We start from the raw sequence: 18546 nt of genomic DNA, 5'->3' as shown, positions 1-18546 counted from the left end.
CCTTCCACCTGGTCATCGTTCCAGTGAGGACAAACTACATTTTCGTGGGGGAGACATGAGCACCAGTATGAAGCAGTCAGTTAGAAAGATGAAACCTGTTTTCACCACTTAAATGCACGTTATGCCCTTTCTTTCCTGACCCAAGATTCCTGCATGGAGCGAGTATCATTTCATACGAGGTTCCCTCCGTAGAAGAGATTAGCGCGTATTCCAGAAGCCCCACCCAAGAGGCTAGGTGTCTGGATGGCGGGAGTTGGGTGGAGAGCCCCATTAGGGCTTATAAACCAGCTACTTGAGCTCCATGCGCTAAACTAAAACATCAAGTTGCATTTTGACCCGCTGACACAAATCCTGAACAGTTTGGTGCCCCCTTCCCCCTGAAAGTCATAAAGTCACGGTCAGAGGTCATTTAGAAGTTCCGTTTGCTCTTCGGAATGACCAGTAGGTCTCTCAGAATTCAGTCCAGTGCAGTCTGTGCTGGGACCTTCCCTCCCAGCAGGCATGACCCCGCCCGCCCACCCGCCCCTCTTCCCCTTGTCTCGTTTCTCAGGGAGGTGCTTTGTCTCCTAACACCTGTGTCTGGTCCACTAAAGTCCGGGTGGGTTAACCTGCAAAATATACCTCAAGTCGGACCACGTTTACCGCTGCATGCCCACCAGTCTCTCTAGCCTTGGATCTTAGAAACAGCCTCCTGGGCTCTTCTTGCCGCCTCCATGCTCCCTCCTCAGGGGCCCTGGTCCTGCTTACTGTTCTACGTGGCAGCTGAAATGAGCCTTGAGGACAGAAGTTAGAACTTGAGTCTCGAGGTGACTTTCGGGACCTGTGGCCTGGCCCCTCTCACTTTGCCCCTGGTCACTTGGCTCCTGCCCAGTGGAACCCACCCAGTTTGTTTCACCTCAGGGCCTTTGCACTCGCTGTTCCCTTGCCTTGGGGGAGATAGTGGACATGGCTCCCTCTTGCATATCACTCAGGGGTCACCCCATCACAAGCCCCTCTTGGATCACTGTATCTAAGAGATAATCTCCAATCACATTCTTCCCATGTGGATTTTGTTTCCAGCACATGATACCGCACCATCTGTTTGTGCATGTCATTTCTTCTTCATGAGTGGAAGGCTGGGGTACTGGGACTTGATATCGTTGGAGACTGTATCCCCAGCATTAGGATGGTTGCTCAGTAACCAGCTCAGTGCAGTCTGTTCAACACGTGGACGGATGGTGGGGTGCGGACGCTGTGGCTTGAGTGGCCGAGTGGGGAGAGAGAGGGCAGTAGACTTGCTTCCGACCTTCATCAGGGTGGCCTTCGTCATGTGTCCCTCCTAGTGTCTTCATCTCTACAATGGGCACAAAGAAGCGTTCATGCTGTTTCCCTGCTGAGGACCGAAGCAGGTCATGGGAACGCAGCCTGCCCACCGGTGCCTGACCCCTAGTGAGTGCCGGGAATGAGTGTGCGTGGCTTCTAATCAACACTGCAAACTCTACTGTTAGTGTTACTTTGTTCCAGCAAGATTTGGCAAGAATAAGAACTGAGAAGAAGGAGATACGCTTCAGTAAGAGCTGAAGCAAATACTGCCCCACGCAGTGCTAGCGGAGAAGGCCTGCCACACAGGCTCTGCAAGCGTTTGCTGGGTGAGGCCCCCCGGGCCGGCGGTCCCTCCCTCCAGGGCCTGGGGTGTTGAGCGTTAGTGGCATCTGCCGCGTGCTCGGTTGCTTCTGAAAGGTTGCATGAAAGGAAGAAGGGCAAAGGACCCTTTTTCTGTGCAAAGAACAAGAGAGGCTTTTGGAAGCCAGTGAGGCTGGGGCAGGGCGAGCGGGGGCCCGGGGCTCCATTTCCCATCTTGCCTGGGTCTCCTGGGCCGTGTCCCTCCGTAGTTGCAGCCCAGCCGCACGGTTCACGTGCCGGAGCGGACTTTCTCCAGTTGGCCATTTTCAGTTTATTGTTAGGAACTCGTGAGTCATTTCTCATGAGCTGCTTACGAATATGTACCTATTTCCCGGCTTGCTGTCACTTAACCACAAACACCCTTCAGCTAATTCTTAATGCCCGGCAGCGTGCAAAGTGCTCTGGGAGAATGGCTTATCCACCCAGTGGTTTTAGCTGCCGACTCACATTTTCAGGAGATGCTCTTGCCCCAGTCGGATGCCTTGGCATGGGCTGCGACGTCTGTCCCACGTGGACACGGGACTGCGCGGTTGCATCACAGGAGGGCAGGTGAAGTGCCCCATTCTTTACATGTGTTATTTTAGTTACTTCTTGTGGCGGTGTACAGATGGGGAAACTGAGTCTGAGTTTAAATAACATGATTACTGAGGAGGCCGTACAAGGGGTGGAAGCTGGGTCTGACTCTGAATGCCACGGGGCCATGTGACCTGTGGGACCCGGCCTCCTATTAGTTCAGAAAATAGGCCACCTGCAGAAAAACGCCTGCGGTGGGCTTAACTAGAAGAGGTGTGCCTCCGGGCTTCCACACACGTGCAGTTGGAGAAAGTGTGCTTGTCTGCAGGCACATAGCGGGGCTGGTTTTCCGTCTCTGCCAATAACCGCGTTACTTTGTGTCCTTACTAATTTAATTAGTAAGGGACCCCGTCTAGAAAACTCGTGCATGAGTCATCGGGACGCGCAGCTTCCCCGTGTCCCTGTGCAGTGCTCCCTGTGGCTTCTGTCTGTTATTTCTCGTACAGACTCTGGGAAGGCTGCACATCTTACATGCGAGCTCCCCCCCCCCCCCACGCCTCCAGCGCTCTTCAAAACAGCTTTGGAATGACTCACCAATTATGTCCTCCCCACAGGGCAGATGGACATCCTCGAGGGAGCCAAGACGGATCTGTTTTCAAAGGCGGGCGAGGACATTTTCTCCTGATTTCCTGAATCACTTCTGGCCGCTCGAGCGGGGCTGGGCCGTGGGGCGGGGGAGCGGCAGAGAGCTGTCCGGGGTGGGCTGCTGCTGTCGGGGGTCGGAGAGTGGCCCGACCCCTGGGAAGGCCCGTCCCGGAAGCCTGGCCCCCACCCAGAGAGGGGAGCCGGGCCTGGTCTGGCTTCAAGCACCACGGCGGCCTGCCCTCGGTGCCGGCCACAGAGCTGCCCTCGTGTGCTCACGCCCCGTCCCGCTCTGTCCCTTGCTCGGTCAGTGTTGTCCAGCTCTGGGCTTGAGCCGGACCCGTGGGGACGTGGGGATGGGACAGACCCCACTCTGCCGTGGGCAGCTCCCTTCGGGACACGGACATGCTGCCTTCATTCCCTTTCTTCCCCTCTCGGCCTGGGGTCAGAGCTCGCCCTGCACTCTGTCCTGTTACCAGAGTTTTCTGGCTGTGTGGACCCTGTCCCCCATGGGGCTGGCGGGGTAGTGTGTTTCCACTTCTGAATTCTCTCAAAGAAAACTCCTCTGAGCAGCAGGCTGTGACTCTTCCCTCTGTGGCTCGTCCCATTCACGTCGCGTCAGCCTTTCCTTGAGCTGTCTGGCGCCCGGGCCGAAGCAGAGGGGACGTTTGGTCTCGTCTTCCCTGACTCAGCCCTGGGTGTCAGGGAGGTCACCGGTCTGGGCATGTAGAGAAGCAGAGCGTGACTCCCAGGGAGGCCACAGCCTGTGCCACGGGGGCCCCATGGTGGAGGGCGTGCACCCCGGGTCCTGGGTGCCCCATCTCACATGCCCACGACCTGCGTGTTGAGTTGTGTGTGAGCCAGGAGGGTTTGCTTGCTCTTGTTTGCACAGCTCAGGGTTGGTAATAACTGAAAGACTGTCAGGAATTTTAGCGAGAAAGCTGGTTAGGCGATGTGACCTAGCTGGAGTTAAGCAGGGGCAAATGCTATTAAATACAAAGTGAGGACTTATTTCTATTCTTGGCATCTTTTGAAAATACCATGAAGGGGCGCCTGGGTGGCTCAGTCGTTAAGCGTCTGCCTTCGGCTCAGGTCATGATCCCAGGATCCTGGGATCGAGCCCCGCATCGGGCTTCCTGCTCGGCGGGAAGCCTGCTCCTCCCTCTCCCACTCCCCCTGCTTGTGTTCCTGCTCTCGCTGTGTCTCTTGTCAAATAAATAAATAAAATCTTTAAAAAAAAAAAAAAGAAAATACCATGAAAAAATTCACGCACAGATGAAAAAAGAGAGACCTTAATGTGTGTAGGGAGCCCCCATGCCTCTCTCCAGCCTTCGAAACCTTGTGCTTTCAGACCATACCCATCTTATCAGCCCCCTCCCCAACCCTCATTTTCTGGAGAATTTAAAACAAACCCTGGATGCCACAGCATTTTCCCATAAATACTACAGCATGTATTTCTAACAGATAGAATCCCATTATCACACTCAACAAAATGAATTCCCAAACATCATGTCATGGTTTAGGGTTTACCGGTGGTCTCAGAAAATACCTTTTCACAGTACTTTGTTCAGATCCGGATGCTGGGATTGACGACGTGTCTAGAATAGAAGCCGAGGCCGCCTGGCCCCTGGAAGGAGCCAGGGTGTCTTCTCATCCCACACTTGACTGGTCTTAGCTCCTGGTGTCTTTTCAGCACGTTCCTTTCAGCTCCTATTTCCTATAAACTGGGAGCTGGAGCTAGTTTTGATTTTTAGGTGAGGGAGGAGAATACTTCACAGATGAGCCTTGATGTTTTAAAGGTCTGCCCGATCTTCCTAAAGGAAGAGATATTGCTAAGGAGAAAGATTGCATCTTCCATCTTCATTGTTTTCTGATAAATACACATAAACTAATGTTGGACATGCCTCAGGAATCCACAAGATTTAATGCATTAAAGTTTAATTCACATTAATGGGCAGAGACACAAGCTTTATTGCAGACCTTTGGTACTTTTCAGGACCGTGCATGGTGGGCCGGGCTGCTGGGGGCTGTCAGCAGGACTCACCGGGGACTGCCTGTTGGGTCTCCCTGAGTTTGTGGGGCATCTGAGTGGTGCCGACTGCCCTGGACTCAGGCACTGCTGGATGTGGTCTGTGGAGGGCGGGCAGGCGGTTCCCAGAGGAGGGCAGGACACTCAGCAAAGGAGGAGGGAGGCTGGCAGGCCAAGTCCTCCTGGGGTGGAGCTTGGAGGCCCTACTGGGGTGGCTCAGGTCAAGCGGGGGGCCCCAGGGAGATTCTGAGTATTTTGCTGCCCTCAAGCATCATTTCCGCCTCTGCGGTGGGACATTTCCCTGTAGTGAGGCCCCTTTTATAATTTAAATGAACAAGGGGGTCCAATGTCCAGTGTGGTAATTGTGCAGCTCTCTCAGGTTGGGTGCAGGGAAATGGTTGCTTCATGTCAACAGTGTAGGAAGGCACGTTGTCCACTGAATCCAGACCCCAGTGATCCCACCCTGACTTACACTGTATGTGAGGGCTGGTGCGTAGTCGTGCACCTCTCCTGCAGTGTTGTGTGCTGGAGGCCAGAAGTTGTCTTCCTTGCTGCCAGGCCTCCACGCAGACCGGGATTTCTTCCATCTTCACTCTGGGCACAAGGCAAGCCATCCTTCACCGGGCAAGAGACCCTCCTAAGTTTGGGTCTCCCATACAAAGGCTTACCTATTTCTTCAAAGCGTTTTTCCTGCATTGAGTTTCATACCAACACACACACACACACACACACGCACCCCAACACAAGTGTCAGGGATGTGACTTTTCTCAGTAAGTTCACTTTTATGGAAACCTGGGCTTCTCTCGTTCAGCATCAGTCCCGGGCCTTCAGTCGGTGTCCTTATCCTCCTTTACCCCCCCGGCACCAGTCTGTCCTCGAGGCGCACGTGCTTCCGGATTCGAGAGGGCAGGAAGAGCACCGGCCGCCTCCTCGGGCTGCGGCCCCGTTCAGAACACGGCGTGTCGCGGCCCCCCATGGCAGCACGCCCGGCCCGCACCCAGGAAGCAGGGCTGCCTCTCCCCCCGGAGCCTCCTGCTCATCGCGGCGTGCGCGGGAGCGGTAGCGGATGCAGCAGCAGAGCAAAAGCCAACACTCATCCTGGAGCTCAGGCATTTTCGAGGGAAGAACCCCTTCCCCTGGCATACATTCTAGCATGTTCCCTGTTAGATTTGAGTTCACACCGGATTAGATGATGGGAGGGGACAGAGGAAAGGAAAGGAATACTGTCATTCTCACTACTAGAAAATCTGATGACTGCTCACCAGGCCCAGGGTGGCCCCTGAGACACAGAATTAATTCTCAGCACATCTCCAGGGTGGGCCTGTTGCTGTTCCTGCCTCAGGGATGCGCCCCGGGTCTGAGAAATGAGATGGAGGAGCGCGGGGTCACGCCTTGGGTATAGGCAGAACGGGCTTTGAACCAAGCTGGTGGTGCCCGGCCCCGCGCACCTCGCTCCTGCCTTCTCCGTGGGGACCCAGAGGCTGGGCTGCCTTCCGTGTCTGGTGCTCCGTGCCGCGTCCCTGGGAGCGTGTCCCTCACCTGGATCCTGGGAAGTGGATGTGGAAGGGTAGCTGATACCATTGTTGGCAGTGCGGGCTACAGAGAGTGGCTTCATTTAAGAGAACGTTGTGTAGACAGGAAATCAAACAAGCACCTTTACAGTGGGGAGGCCTGACAGACACACGCCGGCCAGGGGACCGACGCCAACGACCCCGGCGATGGGTCCCGTTGGTAGTGTGCGATGTCACATGATAGGAACATGCAGCCCAGTCCAGTCATGAGGAGAGCATCCGACAAGTCCCAGCCCAGGGACATTCAGCAGAGTGCCTGACCTGCACTCCCTCACGTTGTCACTGTCATTAAGAACAAGGGCAGGAGCCTAAGGAGATGGGACACCTCGGGGTCATGTGAGATCCTGGGTGGGGCGCTGGAACCCGGAATACACGGGGGGCTTCAGTTAACCAGATCTAGACACGCCATCCTCGTCGAAGATGTCCATCGTGGGGGAAGCGGGTATATGAGAACACTCTGCTATTTTTAATTTTTCTGTAAATCCACAACTGTTCTAAAATAAGTTTGTATGAAAAAATAAAAATGGGTAGGAAAATTGGCTGGAATGAAGACTTGGCATTATTACTGCTGCCAGAGGCCTCGGACCCCACTACCGAGTGTCTGAAAACCAGCTGTGCCCGAAGATGAGGGGCCACTGCCGTCCAGGAGCTGGGAGGTGGCACAGTGCCCCCTCAGCCCGCCCTGCCATGGTGCTCTCCCACCTACACCAGATGAGCCACCCTAAGCACAGTTTAGGATGTATTTTATCACATTATTTTACCTTTATGAGAGTTTCCTGGCATTCATACTTGGGTCGCCGAGAGCCCTTGGTTTGGGAGGCTTGCACTCACACACAGGGAAACACAAGGAGGAGGAAGGGGTGAGATCAGAAACAGCGCCAGGTGTCTCTCAGTGTTTCTGTGCAGATGTAGCATCTGTCCTAGCCAACAGGATAAGGCAAGAAAAAGAAAGAAAAGGAGAACCAAACTGTCACTGTCATAGACACACGATCCTGCAGGTGGAAAATCCACTTCAGATAAAGGATCGAATGAATGAGTTCGGCGAGGTGCTGGGATGAAAAACCCACATGCGGTGATTTAAATCTACAGTACTGTGTAGAATATGTTACTTAAAATACCAAACATCTAGGAATAAATCTAAAGATGTTTAATACCTCTGCACTCAGAATTCTAAAACATCTTTGATAGAAATGAAGTGAAGTGATATTCCATGTTCACGGATTAGAAGGTGTAATCTTGCTAAGATTCTGTTCTCCCAATTCTAGGTACCTACATGGTCCCAGAGAGTTAGTTAGCCCCCTCCCCTCCCCTCCCACTCTTCCCCTCCCCTTCTCTCTTTTTCTTTTTCTTTCTCCTTTTGTCTTTCTGTCTTTTGGAAGACAAGCTGATTCTAGAACTTATATGGTAAAGGACCCACATCACCCAAGATGGTTCTGAAGAAGAAAATAGGGACTCTTGCCTTGCTAGATATTAAGAGTTATTGTAAAATGATACCAGTTAGACAGTATGATTATTTGCACAGGTATAAACAAATTGGCCAATAGGACAGAGATTTGATGTCTGACAGAACTCGTGTGCTGACCAGCAGTGAAAGTAAGATGTCTTACTAACATTGATGAGACCTTTGGCTGTTCTCATTGAAAAAACCAAAGACCCCCACCTCACACCGTGTACAAGAGTCAAGAGCAGAGAGATGAGATGAGAGACACGTGAAGGGCAAGGCCACAGGACCTGCAGGTGACAGTACGGTAAAATATCTTTGCAGCCTCCAGGTAGGGAAGACTTTCTTCAACCTGACATGAGAAGCAGAAGCTATAAAAGGATTGATGGATGGGACCGTCAAGAAAGGCCGTCTCTGAGATGGTGTCTGTCCCATGTAACTGCCAGAGAATCCATGGTCAGAATTTGTAAAGAATTCCCCTGAATCAGGAGAAAAAAGACAACCTAATTTTTTAAAAAGGGGCCCAAGACTTGAATTAAGAACAGTCAGTAAGTGCGTGGGCGGAGGGTGGGGGGAGATGCTCAGTGTCACAGACCCTCAGGGAAGGGCAGATTTCACCTTAATGAGCTGCTCTCTGGTCCCCACCAGGTAGGACTGTAGTGTGTGAGGCGGGGACAGGAGGCTCTCCCAGTCCTGTATGCAAGTCCTCCCCTCCCTTCCCCTGTTCTCTCCCCTTCCCTCCCCTCCTCCCCTTTTCCCTTCCCTTCTCTCCCCTGCCCTCCTCCTCTCTCTTCTCTCTTCTCCCTCCTCTGACCTCTCTTCCTCTCCCCTCCCCTTCCTTCCTCCCCGCCTCCCTCCTGCCCTCCCTTCCTCTTTCCTGCCCTCCCTGCCCTCCCCCCTCCCTGCCCCCACTCCTGCCCTCACACTCTCCTCCCCATTTGGTTAGGTAACCTGTGTGTGGATTTTTCATGTAGTATCTTTATTGGTGCAAGAAACATACATTTTTGTGCAGCATTAAAGTGCAGATCCTCTTTAATTATATATATCAGGGAAGGTGTTGACCTTTTCATTTAGTGAGGTTTTGGTTTTCTGTGTTATGGATGATGTGGCAGTTGTCACAGAAATTGCTTCAGTCTCCACATTGCGCAAGCGCGGGCTGGCTGAGCTCTTTGGGGCGGGGCAGCGGGGGGCTCCCCTGTCCTGGGGTGGCAGCCGTGCGGGGCTCCTCTGTGTGCCTCACGACCTCTCCCGGGTTCTCCTGGCCCATGTGTCCGGTGCCTGCTTGACCTTCTCAGTGGGTTCCACAGAAGACCCTGTGAATTCAGGGGAGGGGGGGAAGAAAGACATGGATGCGCCTCATAGCCATAGGCCGTGCCCCCCTCCACGCTTCAGGCCCCAGGCCCCAGCGTTTCCAGCCCGCAGAACAAAGTGTGCCCCCATCACACGGCAGCGTGTTCTGGTGGGTCAGCAAGCACGTACCTGTGTGCTGGCCATTCAGTAAGGCTACCCCAGTCCAGCGTCCAGACATTCTGTGCAGGAGCCGACTCAGCAAAGCCATACCTTGATTTAAAACACACGGGCGCGGGCGCCTGGGTGGCTCAGTTGGTTAAGCGACTGCCTTTGGCTCAGGTCGTGATCCTGGAGTCCCAGGATCGAGCCCCGCATCGGGCTCCCTGCTCGGCAGGGAGTCTGCTTCTCCTTCTGACCCTCCCCACTCTCATGTGCTCTCTCTCATTCTCTCTCTCTCAAATAAATAAAATCTTAAAAAATAAATAAATAAAACACACGGGCGATACTTTTGCGTACACATAACCACACATCTTTTTAACTTATACTCTGAATTGATTGCACTGAGATTTGATGCATCTTCCCACTTTAGTGTGGATAAAAGTAACGTGTTATGATGCATCATTTATGCCTTTGGTTTTGGAGTAATTAGACCTTTGGGGCTTGGGCCAGACATACACAGCTCAATCCCAAACTCGAGGAAAGGTCTTTATATAAGCTAGGATGCTGGCCTGGCGCGGCCACTAACTGCTCCCGGAATTCGGAGTTTCCTCAGGAAACCTTGCTGGCTTCTTGGTTTCTAAACTGTTTCTTGTTCTGGAGCCTTCACTCAGCTGGAAGCTGAGGTCCTCTTCTGAACCTAGTTGCAGAGCCCCGAATGGGATGGTTTTCCGAACACCTTGCTCCTGACCCTTGCCCACTGAAAAATAGCAGCTAGATTAGGATTTTCAGAGGGGCCTTCTGAAAGTATTTACAGTGGGATTCAGATTTTTTAGAAAATATACTTTTATGAATCTTGTATTTTTGAAAATGAAATTTTAACTTTATTTATAAACAAAATGAATTTCACTTACTTATTTTCAGGAAAAAAGGTTCCAAAGTGCTTTTCTATTAGTCTCCAGGTCTCTCTCTGAATGGCAGTGCAGGTGCTCATGCGGCATAGTGATAGGCTTACAGGTCGGCACCTGGGCTGTCGGGGGTGGTCCTGGTCCGTGGCAGAAGCCCTCGTGCACGCAGTCAGGGTGAGTGTTTGGGCCTGGTGTTCGCTTCCAGGGTGTTACCCGGCCGGCCGGTCCTCCTCACTCAGGCAGCCTGGACTGTCTCAGCCCCAGAGGTGCCTGGCGATGGCTAGTAACTGCTGGGATGCGTGACTGGTTTGGGGAGACGAGTCTCAGATGCCCCGTGGTGGATTCCCCTGAGAAGGCCTCCCACGCCTTTCCCTCACTTCCTTGGGGGTCTTCAGATCTCAAGAGCTCACGTTTGGATCTCCTCCGGGTGATGCTTTTTGTCCTTGGATTGTGAACACTTTCAGAGACGCACGGGGGTTGTGTAACACTACATGTGACAGGTGTGCAAGGGGTTACCCATTTGGGGTGAAAAGTGAGGTTCTAGTGCAGTCCGTAGATCTGATGTTATTTGCTTTGTGGTGATTTGAAATTCGGCCTCAGGGAGCTCGTGGCCACTCTGTGAAACCGGCGCTTTCTCCTTCAGTCAGTCACGAGAGTGACCGCCACGTCAGCGTCCTCATGACGCGCCTGTCACTGCAGGCCGGTTTACACCACTTGTCAGGAGCTAATTTTAAACCAAAAGTGTGATTCCTGGAAGTTTTGCCAGAGTTTTCTTTCTTTTCTATCTGAGAGAAAATGGAAAATCTCAGGCAGTCTAAAAGCAGCCTGCTCCGGGTTTAGGTGGTGGCCGGCTTCCAGCTCCATCTTTGCACTCAGCCTGGAGAGATAGAAACAGGGCCCGAATCCAGGCAGAAAGTGCATTTAAAGAAATGATTCTTTACATTGTGAGTACCTGGCCAAGTATTCTTCTGAGAGTGTGTTTGGGTGTCTTCGTTTCCTTTGAGCGCCCCCCCCAGGCACCCCCGCAGCTGTTTTCGGCTGGGCCTCCCAGGGCTGTTCCTGTTAACACCCCAGGCCGTCTGTCAGCATCTGGGAAGAGGAGGAGTGGCTCTTGTTTTTTGATCCTCTTACTGCTTGTGGCCTCTGCAGAAAAGCCACTCTGACAAACACAATAGGTATAACGTGGCCGCTAAACAGAAGTGAGCCCGAACGGCCAAGCCAGATAGATGTCGTCGGCCCAGAGTTGCTGTTGGCCATCTTTCGCTCGGGGACTATTTTGGTTGTTCTACAAGGGGCTTTTCATTTTCTGATTCAGCAAATAAAAATAATGTGTGATGGCACCAAACCTGTTCTCCTTTAAAAGAAGGACACGCATTTCCATTGTTCGCGAGGAGTCTCCTTACAGACTCTGAGTGTGAAGTATTTGCATTGAAATGAGAGCCCTTTCTGAAGCCTGGTGCTTTCTGTCCTCCAGATGGACTTTCTGGCCGAGACCAGCCCGTGGAGCTGCTGAACCCTGCCCGCGTGAACCACATGCCCAGCACAGGTAAGTCAGCACGCTCGGCCTGGGGGGCTCGGGCTCACCCGAAGGGCTGTTTGGAGGCCCCACCACACTGGGGGGCTCTGGGGGGAGCAGTGTGGGCCATCAGATCCTCTGACCCCTGTGCTCTGCTCCTGGGGTGAAATGGGCTGTCCGTCGTGGAAGTGAATCGGGCATCAGCTTGATGCTCCTGAAGAGGCAGAGAAGTGGGGTTCTTTTCTGTCTTGAGCTCCAGAGGGTGTGTTCTTCCCAAAGGTGCCAACTGCTCGTTTGAGATGTAACCCCAGACCTGATCCATAGGAGGATCTGTGGGGAAAAGCTCTGAGCTTGAGCTGCGGCCACACGTTCCCTGCCTGGTGTGGTCAGGCTGCTGGTAGCCCCGGGACGGCGGGCAGGTCACACCTTCGCCTCGGCCCAGGCTTCTCATGGCCGAGGCCTGTCAGTCACCTTGTCTCCCCAGCGCCTTTTCCTTTTTTTTTTTATTAGCAAAAGAACATCAGCTGTGATTATGTTTTTCATTCCATATGCAATCTTTCTAAGTAGCACGCTTTAAGCAACGTTTTCCAAATCTAGATGGCCATGGAAACATTTTTTTTTTCTTTTTCTGTAAAACACTTCCCCCTGCCCCCATCTAGTGTCCTCCAGGATGTTAGCTCACAGCCTGGGCACCGTTTGTCCTGTGCAGGCCGCTCGGCCTTATTGAGAGGAGTAGCCCCTCAAGGCCTGGGTGTGAGTGCACCGTAGAGTCCTGAGCCCGCGTTTCAAGACCACACTGCTGGACCCTTGCCTTCACCATGCACCGAGGCCTCTATCTTGGTGGTCTTGGCTCTGCGGCATCTCCTGGACCCCAGCCTTCCTGCGTGCCACCCTGCCCACCCCCTCCGCGAGCGCCGGCCGGGATGGAGAGATGGTGGGCCTGGCCCCCATCAGACCAACCCATTGCCTCGCCTTCCCTGGTCCCCTTACACAGAGGCTGGAAGTGTCAAGGAAGGGAAGTCCTTCTTCGCACAGCGTTTCTCCGCGGTCTGCCAAGGCTCGGTCCTGGCGTCTCCCCACACGCGGAGCTCCTGTTACTTCTCTGCAAAGGCCCCTGGATGGCGCTCTGGCGCTCCGTGTCCCTGGGGCCGGCGCTCGCCTGGCCGCCCCCCAGGATGCTCACAGCCCACTCTGTCTTCTGTTTTCACGCCTTTCCTCCACCTTCCTCCCGCACGCCTTGACTTTGACCCCAGGTTCAGGGAAGGAGGCTTCCAAATCGCCTGTGAGACACTCAGGTTTTAATTTCAGCCCATGTAAAGTAAACCATGCCCACTTTCACTTCCTCTTGAGTTCACTTCGCCAGTGTTACCGTTGCTTAAACACGGAATCCTTGCGTGGTTGGGCATATTAAGGCAGGTTCCTAGTGCTCCCCCAGGTGTGGGGCAGAAGAAGAGACTTTCCAGACAGCCCCATGGGCCATGGAAGTATGTGTTGTTTCCAAGTGGACCAGAAAGAGGTGGGCTCCGGATTAAAAAGAAAAATGTGGATTCTTGGGGGGGACACACGGCCTGCTGAGACCTGATAAAGGACTCCCCTGGCTTAGTGTGAGACCGCCCGTGGACTTCAGATTCGTCCTGAGGCCTGACCTTATTAGGCTGATCGTTCATTTTGTGGATGGGGATAATAATGCCTTCTCTGCAGGATTCTTAAGAGGATCACATATATGTGTCTGATTTTTAGTAGTTCCCGGATAGATGTCATCTCTTCATGTCCCGTTGACAGACACACTGACAATGGCATGTGACTTAACTGTGACAGAGCCGGTTCAGGATCTTGGGATGGTCCTGATGGGCCTCTTCTTTGAGGGGGCCCACCCAACTTGAGAAATGGTGCCTTGGGGAGCGTGCCCCTATGACATTGAAGCAAGTCATTTAACTTCCCGGTCGCCAGATCCCCACTGGTCAGAGTTGGATAATACTGCGTTTCCTGCCTCACCTGCGGTCAGCGTCTGCTGCCCACGCCCCTGGGCGGCTGGCAAGGAAGGAGGTGCGTGCGTGCTGGTAGGTGTGACGGTCACAAAGCTTGCACGTCGAGGGCTGCTTCTGTGAAGGGCCTTCTTCACCACTCGGTGCTTGGTCATTCCACCCCACCAGAAACTACATCCTACAAGAAAACAGAACTTGAAACTTAATGTGAAAACTTCTTTACAGCCACATCGTCACAATAAGGAGTCGAAACGTTCTTCAACATACTTTTCTGTCAATCCCAGTTTGCCCCGGGAGATTTCCTCACAGTTGAGTTTGACCTTGACCACCCTCATGACGCTCGGCAGTGTGAGAACAAACCCATACGTGTATGTGATTTGCAGGAATGACTCCAGCCTTCACATGGAAACTCGTACTGTGAGTGGGGAAGGGCGCAGACGGCCCTCCCCACTGTTGGTCTAGTCCCACTGCTGGGCCGTTCTGCTTGTGAATGGCGCCATCTGATACTGGTTCTCTTTACATGCAGTCAGTCCTTATGCAGTCTGACGTCAGATAGAAAGCACTAGTCCTGTCTTTTATTTGTGCACCATCTTCGATTGAGACGTGGAATAATTCATACAAGAATGATGTTTCATGGTAGAAAAGTCTGTATTATAGAAGAAAAAAGCCAAAATGCTATTTAGTTTGGGTTAATTCTGATTTCTTAACCGCCCCCCCCCCCCGTAACTTCTTCTGTGTAAACAAGCCTTTCCTTCTTTTTGTTTTCTTTTCCTTGTTTTCAAATCTGTAACTGTAAAATAGTTGCATCATAAACGAGAAACCATGCAACCGTTTTCCCCACCCCTCACACAGAACCACTCTTATTACTGTGACGCCCGGTTAGCATCCCATTCCTTTGTTTCTTGAAGAAGTGGAGTAACGGGGTTATGGATGTGTTACACCTGTTACCCCTTCCTGGAGGCCGTCCTTCTCCTTCCCGGCTGGGGACTTGGGGCGCCGACACAGTGGCTGAGCCGGAGTCCTGTGGAAGCCACTTCATCGGCTCAGGTGGGGAGAGATGTTGAGTTTGAGGGGAGTGAGAAATGCCCCTGGATCATACAGCCACCTGAGCCAGGTGTCTGGGCTATAGGGGACTTGAGAGACATTTAAGGAACTCATTTGTGAATCATTGTCATTTTTCTGAAGTAACAAGACTTTTCCCTCTGATTATAAAAACAATGTGTGTTTATTATGGAAGAGAGACATGGTACCCCACGTGTTGGGAGTTGGCTTCCAGAACTGGAAGCGGAGCTCACTCGGCTCTGCACAGTGTGGATACTCAGCAGCCTTGATTGAGTGAAGGGGTTGGAGAACAGTGCCTCCGTCATCCAGGAGCAAAGTGGAGGGAAACAGGGTGCACAGGACGCCTGGGTGGCTCAGTCGGTGAAGCGTCTGCCTTTGGCTCAGGTCGTGGTCCCAGGGTCCTGGGATCGAGTCCTGTGTCGGGCTCTTTGCTCAGTGGGGAGCCTGCTTCTCCCTCTGCGCATGGTCTTTCACTATCTGTGTCGCTATCTCTCTCTCTCTAAAATAAATAAAATCTTTACCAACAAAAGAACAGGATGCACATATTAAACACTGTTGACCTGATGGCATGCTCAGGGGCTGCTGTCCATCACGCATGTACTCATCACGGCAGCAGAGTGTCCTCGCTGCCCTGAGCACCTCCGCCTCACGGAGAGGGGACGGGGATTCTTGAGGCAGGAGCGCTCTCTCAGGACACCCAGCATGTAATTATGGGGCAGGACCTCCTCTGCTCTGTACTGCTGGAGGAGAGACCACCGCTGACAGTGCTGTGACCCCCGCGCCCGGGGGAACGTGGCGGCTGACTCTGGGGATGGGAGCTGTGCGCAGGAGAAGCTCCAGCATGTTCCGCGGTGTGGGATGCAGGCAGCACCACCCTCCATATGTGTGCCCCTGAAGCATGTGTGGCCCAGTCAGGCAGGTTTCTGTTTGAGGCTAACAGTTTAACAAAAGTACAGTTTTTAAAAGAAAAATGTGGATTCTTGAAGAAACTACAGGAACTCGAGAGAACTTACCCAAACTAAGAAGAAAGTGAGGTTTAGCTTTAGCCGTGGATTCCCACATCTTAAAAGGTATTTGACCCCCACACTGTCAAGGGGTTATTGGAGTTCTTGACCATCCTCTTGAATTTTGGAGCAGAAGCTGTGGGAGGCTAGCTGGTGCCAGAAGCTTCTGCTGCCTCCCAGGCATGTTTCTTATACTGTTGTTTAATTTTGGTGAGAGTAAACGCATCTGATGCGGTAGAAGCAAATATGAGACATGCGTGACCCCCTAATGAGCCCAGGAAAGCGCCAGAAAACCTCCCTGTTGGCACCTGAGGTGATAAGTTGCCTTAAGCAGTGGCTCCCTTGGGAACCACGCCCCCGAGATAATTCTCAGGTGCCGCTCCCCGTGTGCGTGTGATGGGAAGCTGGGCTCTCCGGGCTTGGGATGGGGTGCGGCAAAGGATGGTAAAGGGTCATGCTGCCGTGGGTGGCTCCTGCCCAAGTGCCAGCCGGGGCTGGCAGGACGGACACCACCCTCCTTGGTTTCCTCATCCCGGCGCCATTGTCACTCCCTCAGGCGGGAGGCTGTGCCGCGGGGAACGTGCTCCGTCCTGCCCGCGGACGCAGGTGCGTGTGGGGCACCCCGTGCCCATCGGCCACGCTGCATGAGCATGTGCCCCAGCGTCGTGGGGGGCCTGCTGTGCTCCTCCTGCTTGCTCGTTTGCTTTCAGGTTTGGAGGAAAAACGAAATCTAGAACATAAAGATACAAAGTCAAACCCTGCAGTTTGAAAACTTGAGGGGCGAAAATCCCACCGTTCGACCCACTCAGCCTAAACAGATGTTGAGAAGTCTCCCACTTCCCTCCCTCCCCAGGTTCGCCCGAGAACCTGTGTGAGCAGCCTTGACGTAAGGTTAGGCCCGCTTTAGGAGCCTGTGGCCCATGTAGCCTCGACCCCCAAGGGGACTGCAGCCACGTCCACGTGTGCTTGTGCGGCGTGCAATAGGAGCTGTTCGCAGGGGCCTCGGAGTCACTTTTGGGAAGTCGTTCTGGACAGAAGGATGCTGCCCTGCGCCGTCCAGCTTCCGTCACTGCCTTCTTCCCTAGACGTGCTGCCGAGGAACCCTCAAATTCCACTTTCCCCTCTGTGGCCGAAGGTCCTCACCAGTCAGAATTGTGGAAAGCTGTTACTTCCAAGGCCTGCCCACCCCGAGTACCTCCTTTCTCAGTCCTTTCTGGGCTCCCAGCCCATCTCCCTGCGACTGGCCAGAGCAGCCTGGCTCTCTGCATGCGGTGTGCTCCTCCCCACCCTTTAATCAGGTCTGTGCCCTCCTGGGGGCAGTCCGCGCATGGGAACGCCGCTGTGCCAGGAGCAGCATCTCATGGGGCACACGCACAGAGTGTCCGTTTGTCCTGCTCCTTCCCTTCCTTGCTCCACTCCTGTGCTCCCACTTTGCATTCCAGACTGAAAGAAGTGAGTGCCGAGTCAGGCCTGGGGCCCAGCGGCTCTGCAGGGCTGCCTGACTCGGGCTGTGCAGCCTCAAGCAGCGGCTGGGCCTCTGAGCCTGGGTGGCCTCTGGCGTCACATGACCGCTCAGCCTGGCCGCGGCGTCCCTCGGCTCTCCAGCGTCTTCTGCTCCGTACCCTCTTGTCGGCGGTAGCCAGGCTCTCGTCTGCTCTGCTCCTCCAGGGTGACCACCTCCCTCTCCCCCAGCCCAGAAGCCTTTGTGATGGCAACCCTGGGACTCCTGTTTGAAAGGCAGCAAAACCAGCCCATGCAGGGAACCTGACACCGAAATGCTTTGAATTATGTGGAGAATGTCTCCTGTGAGGGTTGCGGTCTACCTGGGCTTTAGCTCTGTGTTTGATAAAGTTGGAGCCATGTCTGCTTTCTCCTGCATCAGGTACCCAAACCTACTCAATGGTGAATGGGGTGGGCCCCGGAGGAGGACTCCCGGAGCCGTGAATCAGCGGGCTTGTGCCGACTGCCATGCACAAGAACCTCAGGGGCTTCACCTGAAGTGAAGAGCGTGGCAGCGCGAGTCCCCAGGGGCCCCAGGGACACAGGCTCCAAGCGTGCTCACAGGAGCTATCCCTCTGCCCGGAGGCCTGAGCGTTAGGGAGAAGAGGGACAAAGGCTCTTCAGATCACGGACCACAGCGCCCGGCCAGTTCCTACACACACCTCCCCAAGTTACCCACCAGCCCTGCTGCTTTTCTTGGAGTCCGATGAATTCACTGGTGGGTGGAATTTACAGAAGAGAAGATGGATTATTTCCTGAGTATGGTCCTTTATGGTGTAAAGTTTTGGATTTTGTGCTTTTGTGCCTCAGGCCTCGCTCTATTGTGTCTGCTTCCTGTCCCGTGAACCCAGCCCCTCTCCCTCCACTGCGCCCATGGCACTCACTGACATTGGCCTTCGTAGGTGATGGAGCGTGGGCCGTACCCCCCAGCACTGGGGGCCCAGCAGGATGGGAGCTTGCAGCCTGGACTCTCCGTGTCCCAGAGCTGTGAGCCGTCAGGGGACACACGGCGCTGTGGCTGACACAGGGCTCTGGCGCTTCTCAGATTCTCTGGCCGCAGGCCCTGCATGGGCAGAAGAGAGAACAGGCACCCTCGGTCCCCATCACTCACCACCTGACCCCTCCTTCCTCTCTCGTCTTCTTGCTTGTGCTTCCCTGTATGTGCACTCGAACCTCCCCAGACAGGCTCTCAGGGATGCCGTTGGAATGCTGGGAAACTCTGGAGAGAGGGACATGCGTTGAGGTTTTCAGTGCCGAATGTGGCAGA

At 53.8% G+C, this 18546-nt stretch overlaps 1 protein-coding gene and 1 long non-coding RNA gene across 12 annotated transcripts in view; one reads left to right on the top strand and one right to left on the bottom strand.

Moving 5' to 3' along the window:
* Positions 1–18546, top strand: part of HDAC4 (histone deacetylase 4) — a 297813-nt gene that overhangs the window by 130847 nt on the left and 148420 nt on the right. For 10 of the 11 annotated variants that reach the window (XM_064587379.1, XM_064587385.1, XM_064587380.1 and 7 more), the window contains one exon: positions 11687–11758. The exons of the other annotated variant lie outside the window; for it this stretch is intronic. In XM_064587379.1, coding sequence (XP_064443449.1) covers positions 11687–11758 — 72 coding nt within the window. Of the gene's footprint in view, positions 1–11686; positions 11759–18546 lie in introns of those variants that run through there. 11 annotated transcript variants of the gene reach the window in all.
* LOC135363934 (uncharacterized) lies at positions 8824–10827 on the bottom strand. Its single transcript, XR_010410370.1, has 3 exons — positions 10219–10827; positions 9338–9418; positions 8824–9171 (listed from the first exon to the last, which is right to left on the bottom strand). It is a non-coding gene; the product is annotated as an uncharacterized LOC135363934 (long non-coding RNA).

This window comes from Mirounga angustirostris, unplaced genomic scaffold, assembly GCF_029215605.1.
Source record: "Mirounga angustirostris isolate CCGP_5_RB_7025 unplaced genomic scaffold, mMirAng1.0.hap1 SCAF_3, whole genome shotgun sequence".
Lineage (NCBI taxonomy): Eukaryota > Metazoa > Chordata > Mammalia > Carnivora > Phocidae > Mirounga > Mirounga angustirostris.
The sequence above is the reverse complement of the archived record's forward strand: the minus strand, read 5'-3'. Positions and strand labels throughout refer to the sequence as shown.